At 33.0% G+C, this 13,117-nt stretch overlaps 1 protein-coding gene across 1 annotated transcript in view; it reads right to left on the bottom strand.

Annotated features, from left to right (window-relative positions):
• LOC134230413 (tumor protein p53-inducible protein 11-like) overlaps positions 1–13,117 on the bottom strand; it is a 64,832-nt gene extending 51,715 nt beyond the window's left edge. Inside the window, exons 1-4 of the mRNA XM_062712237.1 lie at positions 13,068–13,117; positions 12,663–12,836; positions 12,437–12,567; positions 11,565–11,695 (exon numbers count right to left, since the gene is read on the bottom strand). Of these exons, the coding sequence (XP_062568221.1) occupies positions 11,565–11,605 (41 nt within the window). The 5' untranslated portion in view covers positions 11,606–11,695; positions 12,437–12,567; positions 12,663–12,836; positions 13,068–13,117. The remainder of the gene's footprint in view (positions 1–11,564; positions 11,696–12,436; positions 12,568–12,662; positions 12,837–13,067) is intronic.

Raw genomic sequence — 13,117 nt, 5'->3', positions numbered from 1 at the left:
GCGATTATATTTATGGACCGCCTAGAAACTGAATTTCTCCGACAATCAGAAGTGAAACCGCTAATTTGGTGGAGATACATAGATGATATTTTCTTTATTTGGACGGAAACTAGCGAGGATCTGCATGCCTTCATGTCCCGTCTAAACGAATTCCATCGTACAATCAAATTCACCTATGAACACTCAACAGAAGAAATCAATTTCCTTGACACCACCGTGCGGATTAATAACCTAGGAGAACTATCTACCACCTTATACACGAAACCCACCGATGCCCACCTATATTTACACTATAACTCTAACCACCCGAAACACATGTTGAGAAATATACCATTCAGCCAAGCATTAAGGATCAGACGAATATGCTCATCGGACAACGATTTTGAAGCACACGCAATAATAATGAAGGAACATTTTTTAGCCAGAAACTATCCATCGTCAATGCTTGAAAAAGCTATAGATAAAGCCAGAAAACTCAACCGCAACAATCTGCTAACGGAGAATAAAAATAAAACACACGAAAAACGAGTAATCCCACTAGTTACAACATTCAACAGACTTAATCCAGAATTTAGATCAATTATCAATAAATACAAGACGATCCTAGAACAATCCCCAGACACAAAAGAATTAATGGAGAGAATAATCATAGCCTATAAAAGACCTCCAAATTTAAGAAGTATCTTAGTTCATTCAAAGTTAAACTCCAGTCCCGAGAATATCGGAAGCCACCCATGTTATGAGAATTGTAAAATTTGCCCGTTTGTCAGTAATAATAAGAACATCCGAATTTCTTCCACTGGCAAAATTTATTCCATAAAACAAAATCTTGATTGCAATAGTACTTCCGTCATTTATGCAATTACTTGTAAAAAATGTTCTATTCAATACATTGGCCAAACAGGAAACTCCCTAAGAGAAAGGATGTATGGACATTTCGCAGATATGAAAGTCGCCAATCAACATAAACCAGTGTCCCGTCACTTCACGTCACAAACTAACACGTCACAATCAGACACGTCACAATCACACACTCCTAATGATGTTTCCATCACGCCGCTCGTGAAAATCAAAAACAATATAAACCAACGTCTACGGACGGAGGAAGCCTTCATACATATATTTAAAACTCTACACCCACAAGGATTGAATCAAAAATATGGTTAATGTCAAATATACCAAGAGGAAACAGATGGATAACCCAGAGGAATCGGAAACAAACAAAAAGGACTTCCAGTGCACTACATGTAAGCGTAATTTCAAGCAAGCGAGTAATTTAAAGAGACAAAATGAACTCCAACACAACCCATTTGTCACCAGATTTTACTGTGATATTTGCAAGAAATCCTATTGCCGTAAAGATGTTGTACAACGCCACATCGCAAAAGAGCACCCAGAAACGGAATTTAAAGAGTCTTTAATATTTACCTGCACCAATCCCAGGGAAATAGCTGAGAAACCGAAACAATGGAAGCGCCCGTTTGAAAGCCGCCCAAGAACTACAAAAAAACCAATTTTCCGGATACTACCAGCAAACAAACCATATGAACCCACGCAATCAACATCCACTGAAACCATATGTCAAGATGAACTTCCACCAGGATTATGGGACAGATCGATTACAGTTCACGGAATTTATGGACTATTAAATTAATTACCTTAAAAAATATTCCATACAATATATTGTAAATCACACTTAAGTTTCTATTTACGATGTCAAAGTGTTAAAGAAGTTATATAATAATGTAAATCTAATCCGCAGACTGGACAAATCTTCCGCATTTTCATAGCAACGTCATCCGCATAATGTATAAATCTTCCGCATTTCTAAGTGTTTATAGTAACGTCATCCGCATTTTTGACTTCAGTAAGAAATATTTTTGTATAATTGTTCTGATGACGACCTTCTCTGGTCGAAACCGGTAAACCGAAATAAATTTACATGTGCATTCTTACGAAGTGTTGGTGATCTGTTTGTTCTAATAAAATTAAATACATTGACCAAAACTGAATTTTTTAAGATATAAACCAGCAATTTTAAGTATTCTGAATTTCCTTTTTTTCAAAAAATATTATTAAAAACTTATTTTCATTCCTCTTACGAAACATTTCATATATATACTTCTCAACATGTTATATAAGTGTAGTCGAGACTGTTCTACACGAGAGTGATAGAGCAACTGCACACATAGTAGAGGCAATTGCGTCTATAGTCCAATAAACGCAATGGAAGACTACATGTTCATAGTGTGAGAGAGCAATAGATATGCAAATATATATTATTTATAGCCAACAAGAAACAGTGCAGAAGGTGCTAAATTATAATTACAACTACTTAGTTTAAAGCTCAAGTCACTTTCCCTGAAATTGTACGTCAGATGCAGCATCCATTACAAATTTTGAAGTATTCATCCATAAATCCATCATCACCTCGCAAATTTGTCCACATTAAGCAAAAACATAAAATTACTTGGACATGGACTTGCTCCAAAATTTTTTCAGAACAGAAAGGTTTCTCATTTAATTAGAAGTGGGAAGGTGCAGCATTCCATATAAGTTTTGTATTCTGCATCCATTTTAATGTTGGTTTAGTCTAGGTAAGACTTGTACATGACCTGCCCCAAAGACTGTTTAACCTGGGCTCCCATATGATGCAGGCATGTCAACATGGTCAAGGGAATAGCATATCCCAGACATTCCAAATTTTTATCAGTACAACTACCCACAGAAGCAGATATAGGTATTCAAGTCTCTTACAAAAGAGTCTCAACTCAAAATTTTACTTGATTTACAGGATTAAATAAGCTTATACCCATTCATTCACACTTTATTTCTTGCTGCTTCTCTCGGATTATTTCTTACTTATTGTTAACTAACTTCCAAATATAATTGGTGTTAAATTAATTCTTGATTGTCCATCTTTCTTTAAATAAGAAAAAATATATAAAAATTTGCAAAAAATTGTAAAAATGTGTATCTGATTGTATCTATAAACACCCCAGTTGATAGACCCTAGTCGTTACAGATATGGGTATTTTAGATTTCTCTTGAGATGCTATTAAGGCCCTCCATTACTGAATCTTTTCAGAGAATATTTTACACATCAGTAAGAATTCAATTTAGCTAATGCTGGTAGGGAGGGTTCACAGACCTTTCTACAGACCTTACGGTCGTCAAGCATTTTTCTCCCCTCCTCTACGTGAATTATTGATCAGTATTTTTCAATGCCTCCGTAAAACTACTAAAGCATCTTATCGAAGTCACCTTCGGCATTTTACACTTCAATATTTCTCAGAAATCTATTCATTAAATCTCGATCAATGAAAGGATTCCTTATTCTGTCTTAATTGTGAAGATCACGGATTTGGTTCCATCTGATCCAATATAGTTTCATCCTACGTTATTGTATATACTTCACCTGGACAATCTACTTTAAGAAATTACATGAATATTTCAGGTATTCCGGGTTGAAAAAAACACAACCAAGATCATAACCAGAAGTCTCTGTCGAGACTGAAGCTCTACGGGTTTGTACTTAATATAGCAGAGGAAGAGAAAAGTTCTTAGGAATTGAAACTTTACCACAGCAATAAAAAGAATAATAATCCTTGATTAAGTCTCTTTATGTTCTTAGTATAGTCTACTTGCATGCCACATTATATTATAACCAGACTTAAACTGCAGGAGGAGTAGCATTTTTAGAGTTTTTAACAGAAATTTCTATTTTTAGTTACCATGGCAACAACGTTCATCGAAATCAAAAACCGATATACAGAATTATGTATCTTAGTGTAGTCTACTTGTGTGCCAAGTTATATTGAAATCAGACCAAAACTGTAGGAGGAGTAGCATTTTGAAAGAATTTCACAGAAATTTCTATTTTTAGTAACCACGGCAACACCATTCATCGAAATCAAAACCTGATACACAGATTTATGTATCTTAGTGTAGTCTACTTGTGTGCCAAGTTATATTGAAATCAGACCAAAACTGTAGGAGGAGTAGCATTTTGAAAGAATTTCACAGAAATTTCTATTTTTAGCAACAACGGCGACACCGTTCATCGAAATCAAAAATCATTACACAGAATTATGTATCTTAGTGTAGTCTACTTGTGTGCTAAGTTATATTGAAATCAAACCAAAAATGTAGGAGGAGTAGTATTTTGAAAGAATTTCACAGAAATTTCTATTTTTAGTAACCACGGCAACACCGTTCATCGAAATCAAAAACCGATACACAGAATTATGTATTTTAGTGTAGTCTACTTATGTGCCAAGTTATATTGAAATCAGACCAAAACTGTAGGAGAAGTAGCATTTTGAAAGAATTTCACAGAAATTTCTATTTTTAGTAACAACAGCAACACCGTTAATCGAAATCAAAAACCGATACACAGAATTATGTATCTTAGTGTAGTCTACTTGTGTGCCAAGTTATATTGAAATCAGACCAAAACTGTAGGAGGAGTAGCATTTTGAAAGATTGTTTACAGACAGACAGACAGACGGACAGACAGACAGACGGACAGACAGACGGACGGACGACGGACGCATTACTATCGCATAAGCTCTTCTGGTCTCTGACCAGTAGAGCTAAAAAATCAGAGGTTGATTTCAATTTGATGGTCGTATTTTTTTTCAGAAACATGAGATTGGTTCTGAATTATTAAGGAGTATTTCCTTGAGAAATTTGAATTGGATACATTGTAATACAATAGGGATTTGCTTTTAAGAAGTAAAGTTAAAAGAACTCAAAAATATAAATATTAAGGAGGCTCATTAAACCCACAGTTTCATTTAGATTTCAATACAGCAACACATTATGTAGATTTCAAATATCCGAAAGGAGGTTGTACATTTATATTTCTTTGTGAATTTTTAAACTTTTTTCTAATTTTGGTTCAATATTCTAATTCAAGTTTATTATTAAAAGAATTCCAGATATTTGAGTGTCAAGTGATGGGCATCTTCTTTGGACATGTAAACAAATTGACAATACTCCGTATAAATATTCAATGATATTTTATTAGGGAAAATAGTTTTCTCTAAAAAAAAAAATTAGATGTAACAAGTAAATGAAAATAGCTGACAGATTCATCATTCATGAGAAATCAATATCTTTAACCATGTTTTAATATATATTTTTCTAATTTTTAATCTTTTTTTCTTACATATGTCCCTTAATTGAAAAAAATATTTTCTGTGATCCAACCCTTCAAAGGAACCTTGATTTGAACAAATATAAATAAGCATTGGTTCTGAAGAAGTATTTAAACTGATATAATTCCAATCTTCATTTTATCTATTGATTTCCTGTGTTTTGATTGGACGAGAACACGTTCCAGAAAATTTTTACACATCGATAAATTCTTTCAATCAGAACTACTTTCTTGATGACACTACTAGGTTATCGTATAAACAATGAACGCAGTTATTTCTGGGTCTGTTCTGGCTAAATAATGAATACAAGAAACTTTAAATTTAATTAGGGCTTAAACAAAACTGGCAACATACAAGACTGCCTAACTGATGGACGCCGTGAAAATGTTTATGTCACTGTCCGATCACGAGTGTGAATTTTAAAAATCGCTCTCTCAACGTTCATACGTAGAAAATAAGCTTAGTCTGTATCGTTTTGACAGGGAAAAGAAACGTACCTCAAACTCTTGCCCTATAAGCATCAAATTCATATTTACTTTCTATATTGCTCCTCAATATTTGAATAAACAAGTGCAAATTGAAGGCGTCGTCGGTCTGCAACTTTCAGTTGTTGTTTATGTCAACATGGCCATGGTCAAAGACGAACTATTCTGAAGTAAACTCGTAATTACGATATTTGTTGACTTACACAACATTCGATTAGTTGTTATAAGTTTATTTATCGATTGTTTTGACAATTTAAATTGAACTCTATCGAAATTCATCTCGATTACGTTCCTTTACGGTAAAATGTATTCCTACGCCGTCCAGAAATAACGGATTGTATGGAGGCCTCAAAGAGAAATAATTAAAATATTTTTAAAAATTCGATATTGGAATTATAAGAATTAAACGTTCTTTTTGAAAAATTTATCGATGTGTAAACTCTTGACATTTTACTCACAAACTTAACATAAAAGTGCTTCGCACTTTTATTTAGTTTGTGAGTAAAATGTCAAGAGTTTACACATCGATAAATTTTTCAAAAAGAACGTTTAATCCTATAATACATCACCTTAGTTTTACTTTCTTAACAATTATCTATCCTCAGAAGGGGCTTTATTATAGGATTAAACATTCTTTTTGAAAAATTTATCGATGTGTAAACTCTTGACATTTTACTCACAAACTGAATAAAAGTGCGAAGCACTTTTATGTTAAGTTTGTGAGTAAAATGTCAAGAGTTTACACATCGATAAATTTTTCAAAAAGAACATTTAATTCTTATAATTCCAATAACGAATTTTTAAAATTATTTAAATTATTATTCTTTGAGGCCTCCACTAAATCAGATATTTCTGTACGGCGTAGGAATACTTTATACCGTTAAGACACGTAATTGAGATGAATTTCGATAGAGTTCAACTTAAATTGTCAAAACAATCAATAAATAAACTTACAAAAACTTATCGAATGTTGTTTAAGTCAACAAATATCGTAATTACGAGTTTACTTCAGAATAGTTCGTCCTTGACCATGGCCATGTTGACATTAACGACAACGCTCAGAGCGAAAGTTGCAGACTGACCATGCCACCGACGCCTTTGATTTGCACTGGTTTGTTCAAAGATCATCAAGGAAGAATATAGAAAGTAAAAATATGAATTTGATGCTAATAAGGCAAGAGTTTGAGGTACGTTTCTTTTCCCTGTCACAACGATACAAACTGAGTTGATTTGCTTAGTATTATGAACGTCGAGAATATAACATCAGCGATTTTTTAAAATTCACACCCGTGATCCGACATTCGCATAAATATTTCCAGCTGGTCAGTCCTGTTTGTCACCAGTTTTGTTAAATTTATTTAAATTTGAAGTTTCTTGTATTCATAATTTAGCTAAAAGAGACCAGAAATAGCTTGCTTTCATTGTTTATACGATAACCTAGAAGCTTGGTTAAGAAAGTAGTTCTGATTTCTTGAAAAATTTATCGATGTGTAAACGTTTTCTTAAACATGTTCTCGTCCAATCAAAACACAGGGAATCAATAAATAAAATAAAGATTGGAATTATTTATTGACTCTTCCTTCAACATAAAAATTGGTTGAAATTAGCTCATTAGTTCAGTAAAAGAAGTCAAAATTGTTTAAGTATGCAAGCAGATAAATGACTGATTGAAAACAGAAAAACTTAGAGGAGAAATACTCAGAATACCTTCAACAGTATAGGATTAAACGTTCTTTTTTCAGAATTTATCGATGTGTAAACTCTGCCTTTTTGCTCACAAACTGAATAAAAGTGCGAAGCACTTTTATGTAAAGTTTGTGAGTAAAAAGGCAGAGTTTACACATCGATAAATTCTGAAAAAAGAACGTTTAATTCTTATAATTCCAATTACGAAGTTTTTAAATTATTAAAATTATTTCCCTTTGAGGCCGCCATACAATCCGTTATTTTGTATGGCTTAGGAATACTTTAATGCCACCGATGCCACAAAGAAACGTGTACAAGATGAATATCGATAAAATCCAACTTAAATTGTCAAAACAATCAATAAATAAACTTATAAAAATTCATTGAATGTTGTTTAAGTCAAAAAATATATCGTAAATACGCGTATTCTCCAGAATAATTCGTCCTTGACCATGGCCATGTTGACGTCATGACGAAAGTTGAAGACCGACGACGTCCTCGATTTGCTCTGGTTCGTTCAAAGATTTAGGGAGAATATGGGATCTGTAGGATGTAAACATATGAATTTGATGCCAGAAAGGCAAGAGTCTGAGGTACGTTTCTTTTCCCTATCACAACGATACCAACTGAGCTGATATGGAACGTCGAGAAAATGACAGCATGATCAGCGAGTTTTTAAAATTCACACTCGTGATGCGACAGTGACATAAACATAACATTCCCGTCTGTCAGTCCTTTTTTATTCATTCGATCATTCATTTATTTTTTATTTCAAGTTTCTTGTAGCTAAAACGGACTAGAAGTATCTGTTTTCATTGTTTTTACAACAGTCAAGAAAGTAGTTCTGATTGAAGAATTCATCGATGTGTAAACTTTTTCTTGAATTTGTTTTCGTCCAATCAGAACACAGGGAATCGATAAATAAAATTAAGATTGGAATTATACTTGGCTAAATACAAACCCAGCTACCATACTTGACTTTTGCAAGCTTTTAACAAATTCCGGAGTCAATAAATTCAGATTGAAAAAAAAATTTAATAATCATAAAGTAAAGAGAAAAGATCAAAGACTTTAACCCAGAAAATGCACCTGTGTTATGAAGAATGGAGGCACTGCATCAAAGATCGTGTAAATGAAATCCTACTATACAATTATCATTAGAAGAAGGCTTTAATCCGTGGCATATCATCAGTACAAGACATCATATCAAACAAGACCAATTCAGTGTTGAAAAGGTTCAACACAGTGAAGAAAGACAAGTCAAGCAAAATATATGAGAGGATAAGGGGATTGAAACATGACTAAATAGATGAGAGAGAGAGAGAGGATGAAGCCAATATTCTTGTCAGCAGTGTCAAAAGAAAGACAACTCAAGTCTCAATCTGAGTATTAACTCTACTTTACAGTGCATTTGAAAATTGTGAAATCCATAAGAATTATCAACAACATCAAGAGCTTATCTAAACTTAATTCTAAATGTCAAACTCCAGTTTTTATGACATTTTCGACCTTTCCATACCACTTCAATTTATAAATTCCAATTTTAAATCATTCTTAATTTCTTTTATTTCCAGATGTTCATCTCATATAGTCTATATAATATGGTATATTCCTGTGGATCTAAAAAAAAAAAAGCCTCCTTCTATATAAACCTACAATCAATTTCTCTTTTAACATATACACATAAGAAATATTTAAAAAGGCACCACAAATGTTCTTGCAGACAACTCTAGTAATATGCCACAATATGCTGCAATGATGTATTATTGAAAACAGATGTATTTCAATGAAAACGTTGTAATTTATTGTTGAATATTTTTTATCATTGCATATGTGATTGAATTGAACAAGGCAAGTTCCCTTAATACTTGATAAAATAAATTGTTTTATACAAGGCAATATACATGTACTTGTACATGCTGTAAAAGAATGTTCTACTACAGGACAGACAGACAACCTGATTCTAAGAGCTGCTCTGATTAGGATACATAAAAAAGAATCTCCACAGCATCCAATTTACTGCTGGTTTCTATGAACTACACTAACCGGAGTGCACTTTATAATGCATCATTAGTGAAAATAAGTATACTGAATGTGTTCATCTTTTTAAAGACTGAAAGTTAAGGGGAAGATCAAAAGTTCAAGGTTTGACAAAAATAAAACTAACATTGCAGAGTTTTCACCAGAGCTCTCCCTCCCACCAGTCAAAACTAATTTAAAAATAAGGAAGTTGATTCATTATCAATTATCAATTTATACTAGTGTTAATCAACTGTAAACTTGAAAACATCTTTAATTATTAATGTCAGAAAACAAAATTATTTGGAATTCTCTGCCTAATCAGACATCAGCATATTTTTTTGTGCCCATGCACTGGGAATGATTCCAGCACAAAATCCCTTGGGGAAAAAGCATTCAAATGTATCAATTTGAAAAGGGAATTTTCTTTCATATCAACAAATATAATTTATATTACATTTATTCTAACCTCTATAGACAAATTTCACATTCCTAAGAGTTAAATTATCTCCCTTTGTCGGCGTAATTGTCATTTGTAAGTTACCTGCTTATATTTTTAATCTTCCAACATTATCGGACAATTTCGATCTGTAGCTGTATTGCAAGAGTGTGGGGCAACATGAAAAACACAATGAACATATATTCATACAGATTCTAAGATACTGACCCATAAAGTTGGTAAAGTTACAGAGGGAAAACAGTTTAAGCCTGTTGACCCCAGATTGACCCTGCAAAAGGGAATAACTTTTGTAAATGTGAAAGTCATCTATTATTCCATGAACAAGTACTCATTGTTTAAATTACCAATCTCTATTCCTGTCACACATTTTGAAGTTGTCCAGAGTTTCCGAAAACCAAATGTTTTTATCAGCCAGAGTGCGTTCTACCAGGGCATATTCTATCAGTCCGAAAAACACAGTGTATATTGAATATGTAAAAAATTTCCCAAGCTCATCAACACTGATTGTGATACCAGGGTTATGCAACTTATAAATAATTCAAGCATGGCACCAGCCCACACAGGCTTGTGGCAGCTTATCAGCCCCAAGTAAATGTTGGGAGAAAGAAACAACTAATTATAAAAAAAAAAGTTAATTCTTGAAAAAAGAAAATTTCTTATGGTTTCTAGAATTCTTTTTAAAATTAAAAGTTTAATTCTCACTTGCAAAATTGAATCATATAAATAAATAGCAGTTATGATAGAAATTCAAAATAAAAATAAATTTTTTTAATTATCTTTACGTTTTCTCAGTGGGCACTGCACTTCATGACCTATATACTGCATGTGTTTACCATAAACAGAGGAATGGAGGAAATTCGGATTAGGAAAAAACTCGTTTTTGGAAGTAAATAAGTGTGGATAAGATAATCTTATCTTATGGATATTTACAAAGAATAGGAGCTTGCTGCATTGAAAATTTTCATTTATGAAGGCATTGCAATAGGTGTTAAATTAATCTCACCACAATACAATCTCACACGGACCGGTACTATCCTGTCACACATTTTGGTTTTGCCGGTAAGATTTCAAACTTATTGTCAATTATGTCAGATGTTATGCTGTCTACAAGACAACCTCTCGATAGGGGATGTTTACTCCTCCTAGGCACCTGATCCCATTTTTGAGAAGTGTGCAATCCTACCATTTAGGAATTGCTACTGTTGTGGACATACTATAGCCCTGACCATTTTAAAGAGAGAAATAAATCTACACTTCTTGCAGACATTTGCTCATCACCTTACCACTCTTTACTATTCTTGAACAGAAGAATAAAAAAAAAAATTAAGAATCCTTTCTGAACATTCCTGTTGATCATCAGAATTTTTTTTAAAAAGAATACCTGAAACTTCGGGGCACCCCTTTTGTTTAGAAAAAAAGTCTTTTGAGGCACAAGAGGTTGAAGAGCTGACCAATCAAATGAATTAAGTTACATCATTTGTCTGAAAATTTTCTCCCCTGAGGAGCAATATTCAAGGTGTCAGCTTTACAAGCCATTGAACTTTTTATAATTAACATATTGCCTTTCAATCCAGACACTGAACATTTTATAGCATATTGCATCATAATCTATTAATATCAGAAAACAGACAGCCACAGGTGAAATGCAACAGTAGTAATCAGACAGCTATGTAAATAATCTGATAATAAGGAATATTATAGACATATTAAATAATGTCTATAATACCCCCACAGTGTAATGATAAATCTTACCTGACTTCCGGCCCGCGCGTCTGTAAATGTTCAGTCGTCATTTCTTCTTTATAAATGGCCCCTTCCTTTGGATTGTTAACCGACTGATGGCATGTTAACGTTGTAGTAATTAGAGGCTAAAATTAAAATTCCTACAAATACCAAGTATGTGTTCAGTTACGATATACTCCTGTGAGCAAAGAAAACATTAGCTTAAGGACACTAGCAAGGTACCTAATACCTACTGATAATTTTTTAAGATATTCTAAATTTAAACTTATTATAACATTACATGTTCTTTGGCAAGAAATCAGCATGCATTACCAGGGGTTTTGAAAAGTTATCAAATAATGAAAATTTATGCATTATTCAAATATAAATGTACAAAAATTTTGAAACATAAATCCCAGATATTTTTCCATTAAAATTTGTTTTAAAAAGAGGTATACAAATCCATATAAAGACATTAAAAATATTGCACACAGGTCCTTCATATAGTGGAACTCTTCAACTCCAGGAAAGAACCCAATAAAGTTCAAACTATGTAGCGTATGACCTTAATTTAAATTACATCTGGCTAATCATTGTATCAGATCTCAAACGATTCAAAAATTAAATTAAAACTTCTGCCTAAATGTTATTTATTGAGTATAAAAAATAAATTAATAAACAGAAATGTTATTAATTTATTTTGTTAAAGTACGCAAATTGAAAGGATATACACACTTAACCAAGACATGACAACAATTTAACACGCTTCAAACTTTAAAAGCCACAAGTTGATATTACTTACATTCTGTGCAGCAAGCATGGTAAAAGTGGTTTTATATAAATATAGTCATTTAAGGACTGTCAAAGCTAATTTCAAACTTTGTTCAGAACATTTTCCCTACCTTGTTAACTAGCGTAGCAATCAAATCCTTACACCGAACTCTTGTCAACTCCGCGGGAAACAGATCTAATTTGCTGTCTGTTTCATTCCACTTTTATTTCATATCTTGCAAGTTAGCTTCCCAAAATATTTCTGTAAAGCATAAAAAACATCAATCAGTCAAACCAACACAGTCAAATTATCTCCACTGCAGAAGGAGAGAAGTTTTCTATATTAACGTGAACTACCTGTTTTAGAGCCAAGAGACAATTAACCAATAGGTAGTTCTATAGGTAATGGGCTGACAGGTAGACAGGTATCCCAAGATGCACCGGTACTGCTAAAGGTTGTCACTATCCAATACTGCACTGTGAAACTAATCACTCTATCCGATGGATTCTGGCGTGTATCTTGGAAAATTCCTGCAATTAATTAACGCTGACTTATTTAGCATGACAAAGTATGTAACCTGCAGGTGTAAGCCACTTATAGCCCATCGTCAGAATCAGATTTTTTTCATGACTTTGCAGATTTTGTACAGAAAAATGGCATGTGAATGAAAACTTACGATTTTGCATGCAAAACATTACTTTGAAATGAAAAGTAAATCGTTAAGACCTCTCCAAAGACTTCAGCACAGATAAAGATGATACCTTCTAATCTAATCTCAGTGGCCTTGGAGGTGATAAAGAACTTTTCCCTT

Source organism: Saccostrea cucullata, unplaced genomic scaffold, assembly GCF_032062105.1.
Source record: "Saccostrea cucullata isolate Sc308-1 unplaced genomic scaffold, CSIRO_AGI_Scuc_v1 ctg756, whole genome shotgun sequence".
In the NCBI taxonomy this organism is placed as follows: Eukaryota; Metazoa; Mollusca; class Bivalvia; order Ostreida; family Ostreidae; genus Saccostrea; species Saccostrea cuccullata.
Note: the sequence above shows the minus strand (reverse complement) of the source record. Positions and strands in the feature narration are given on the sequence as shown.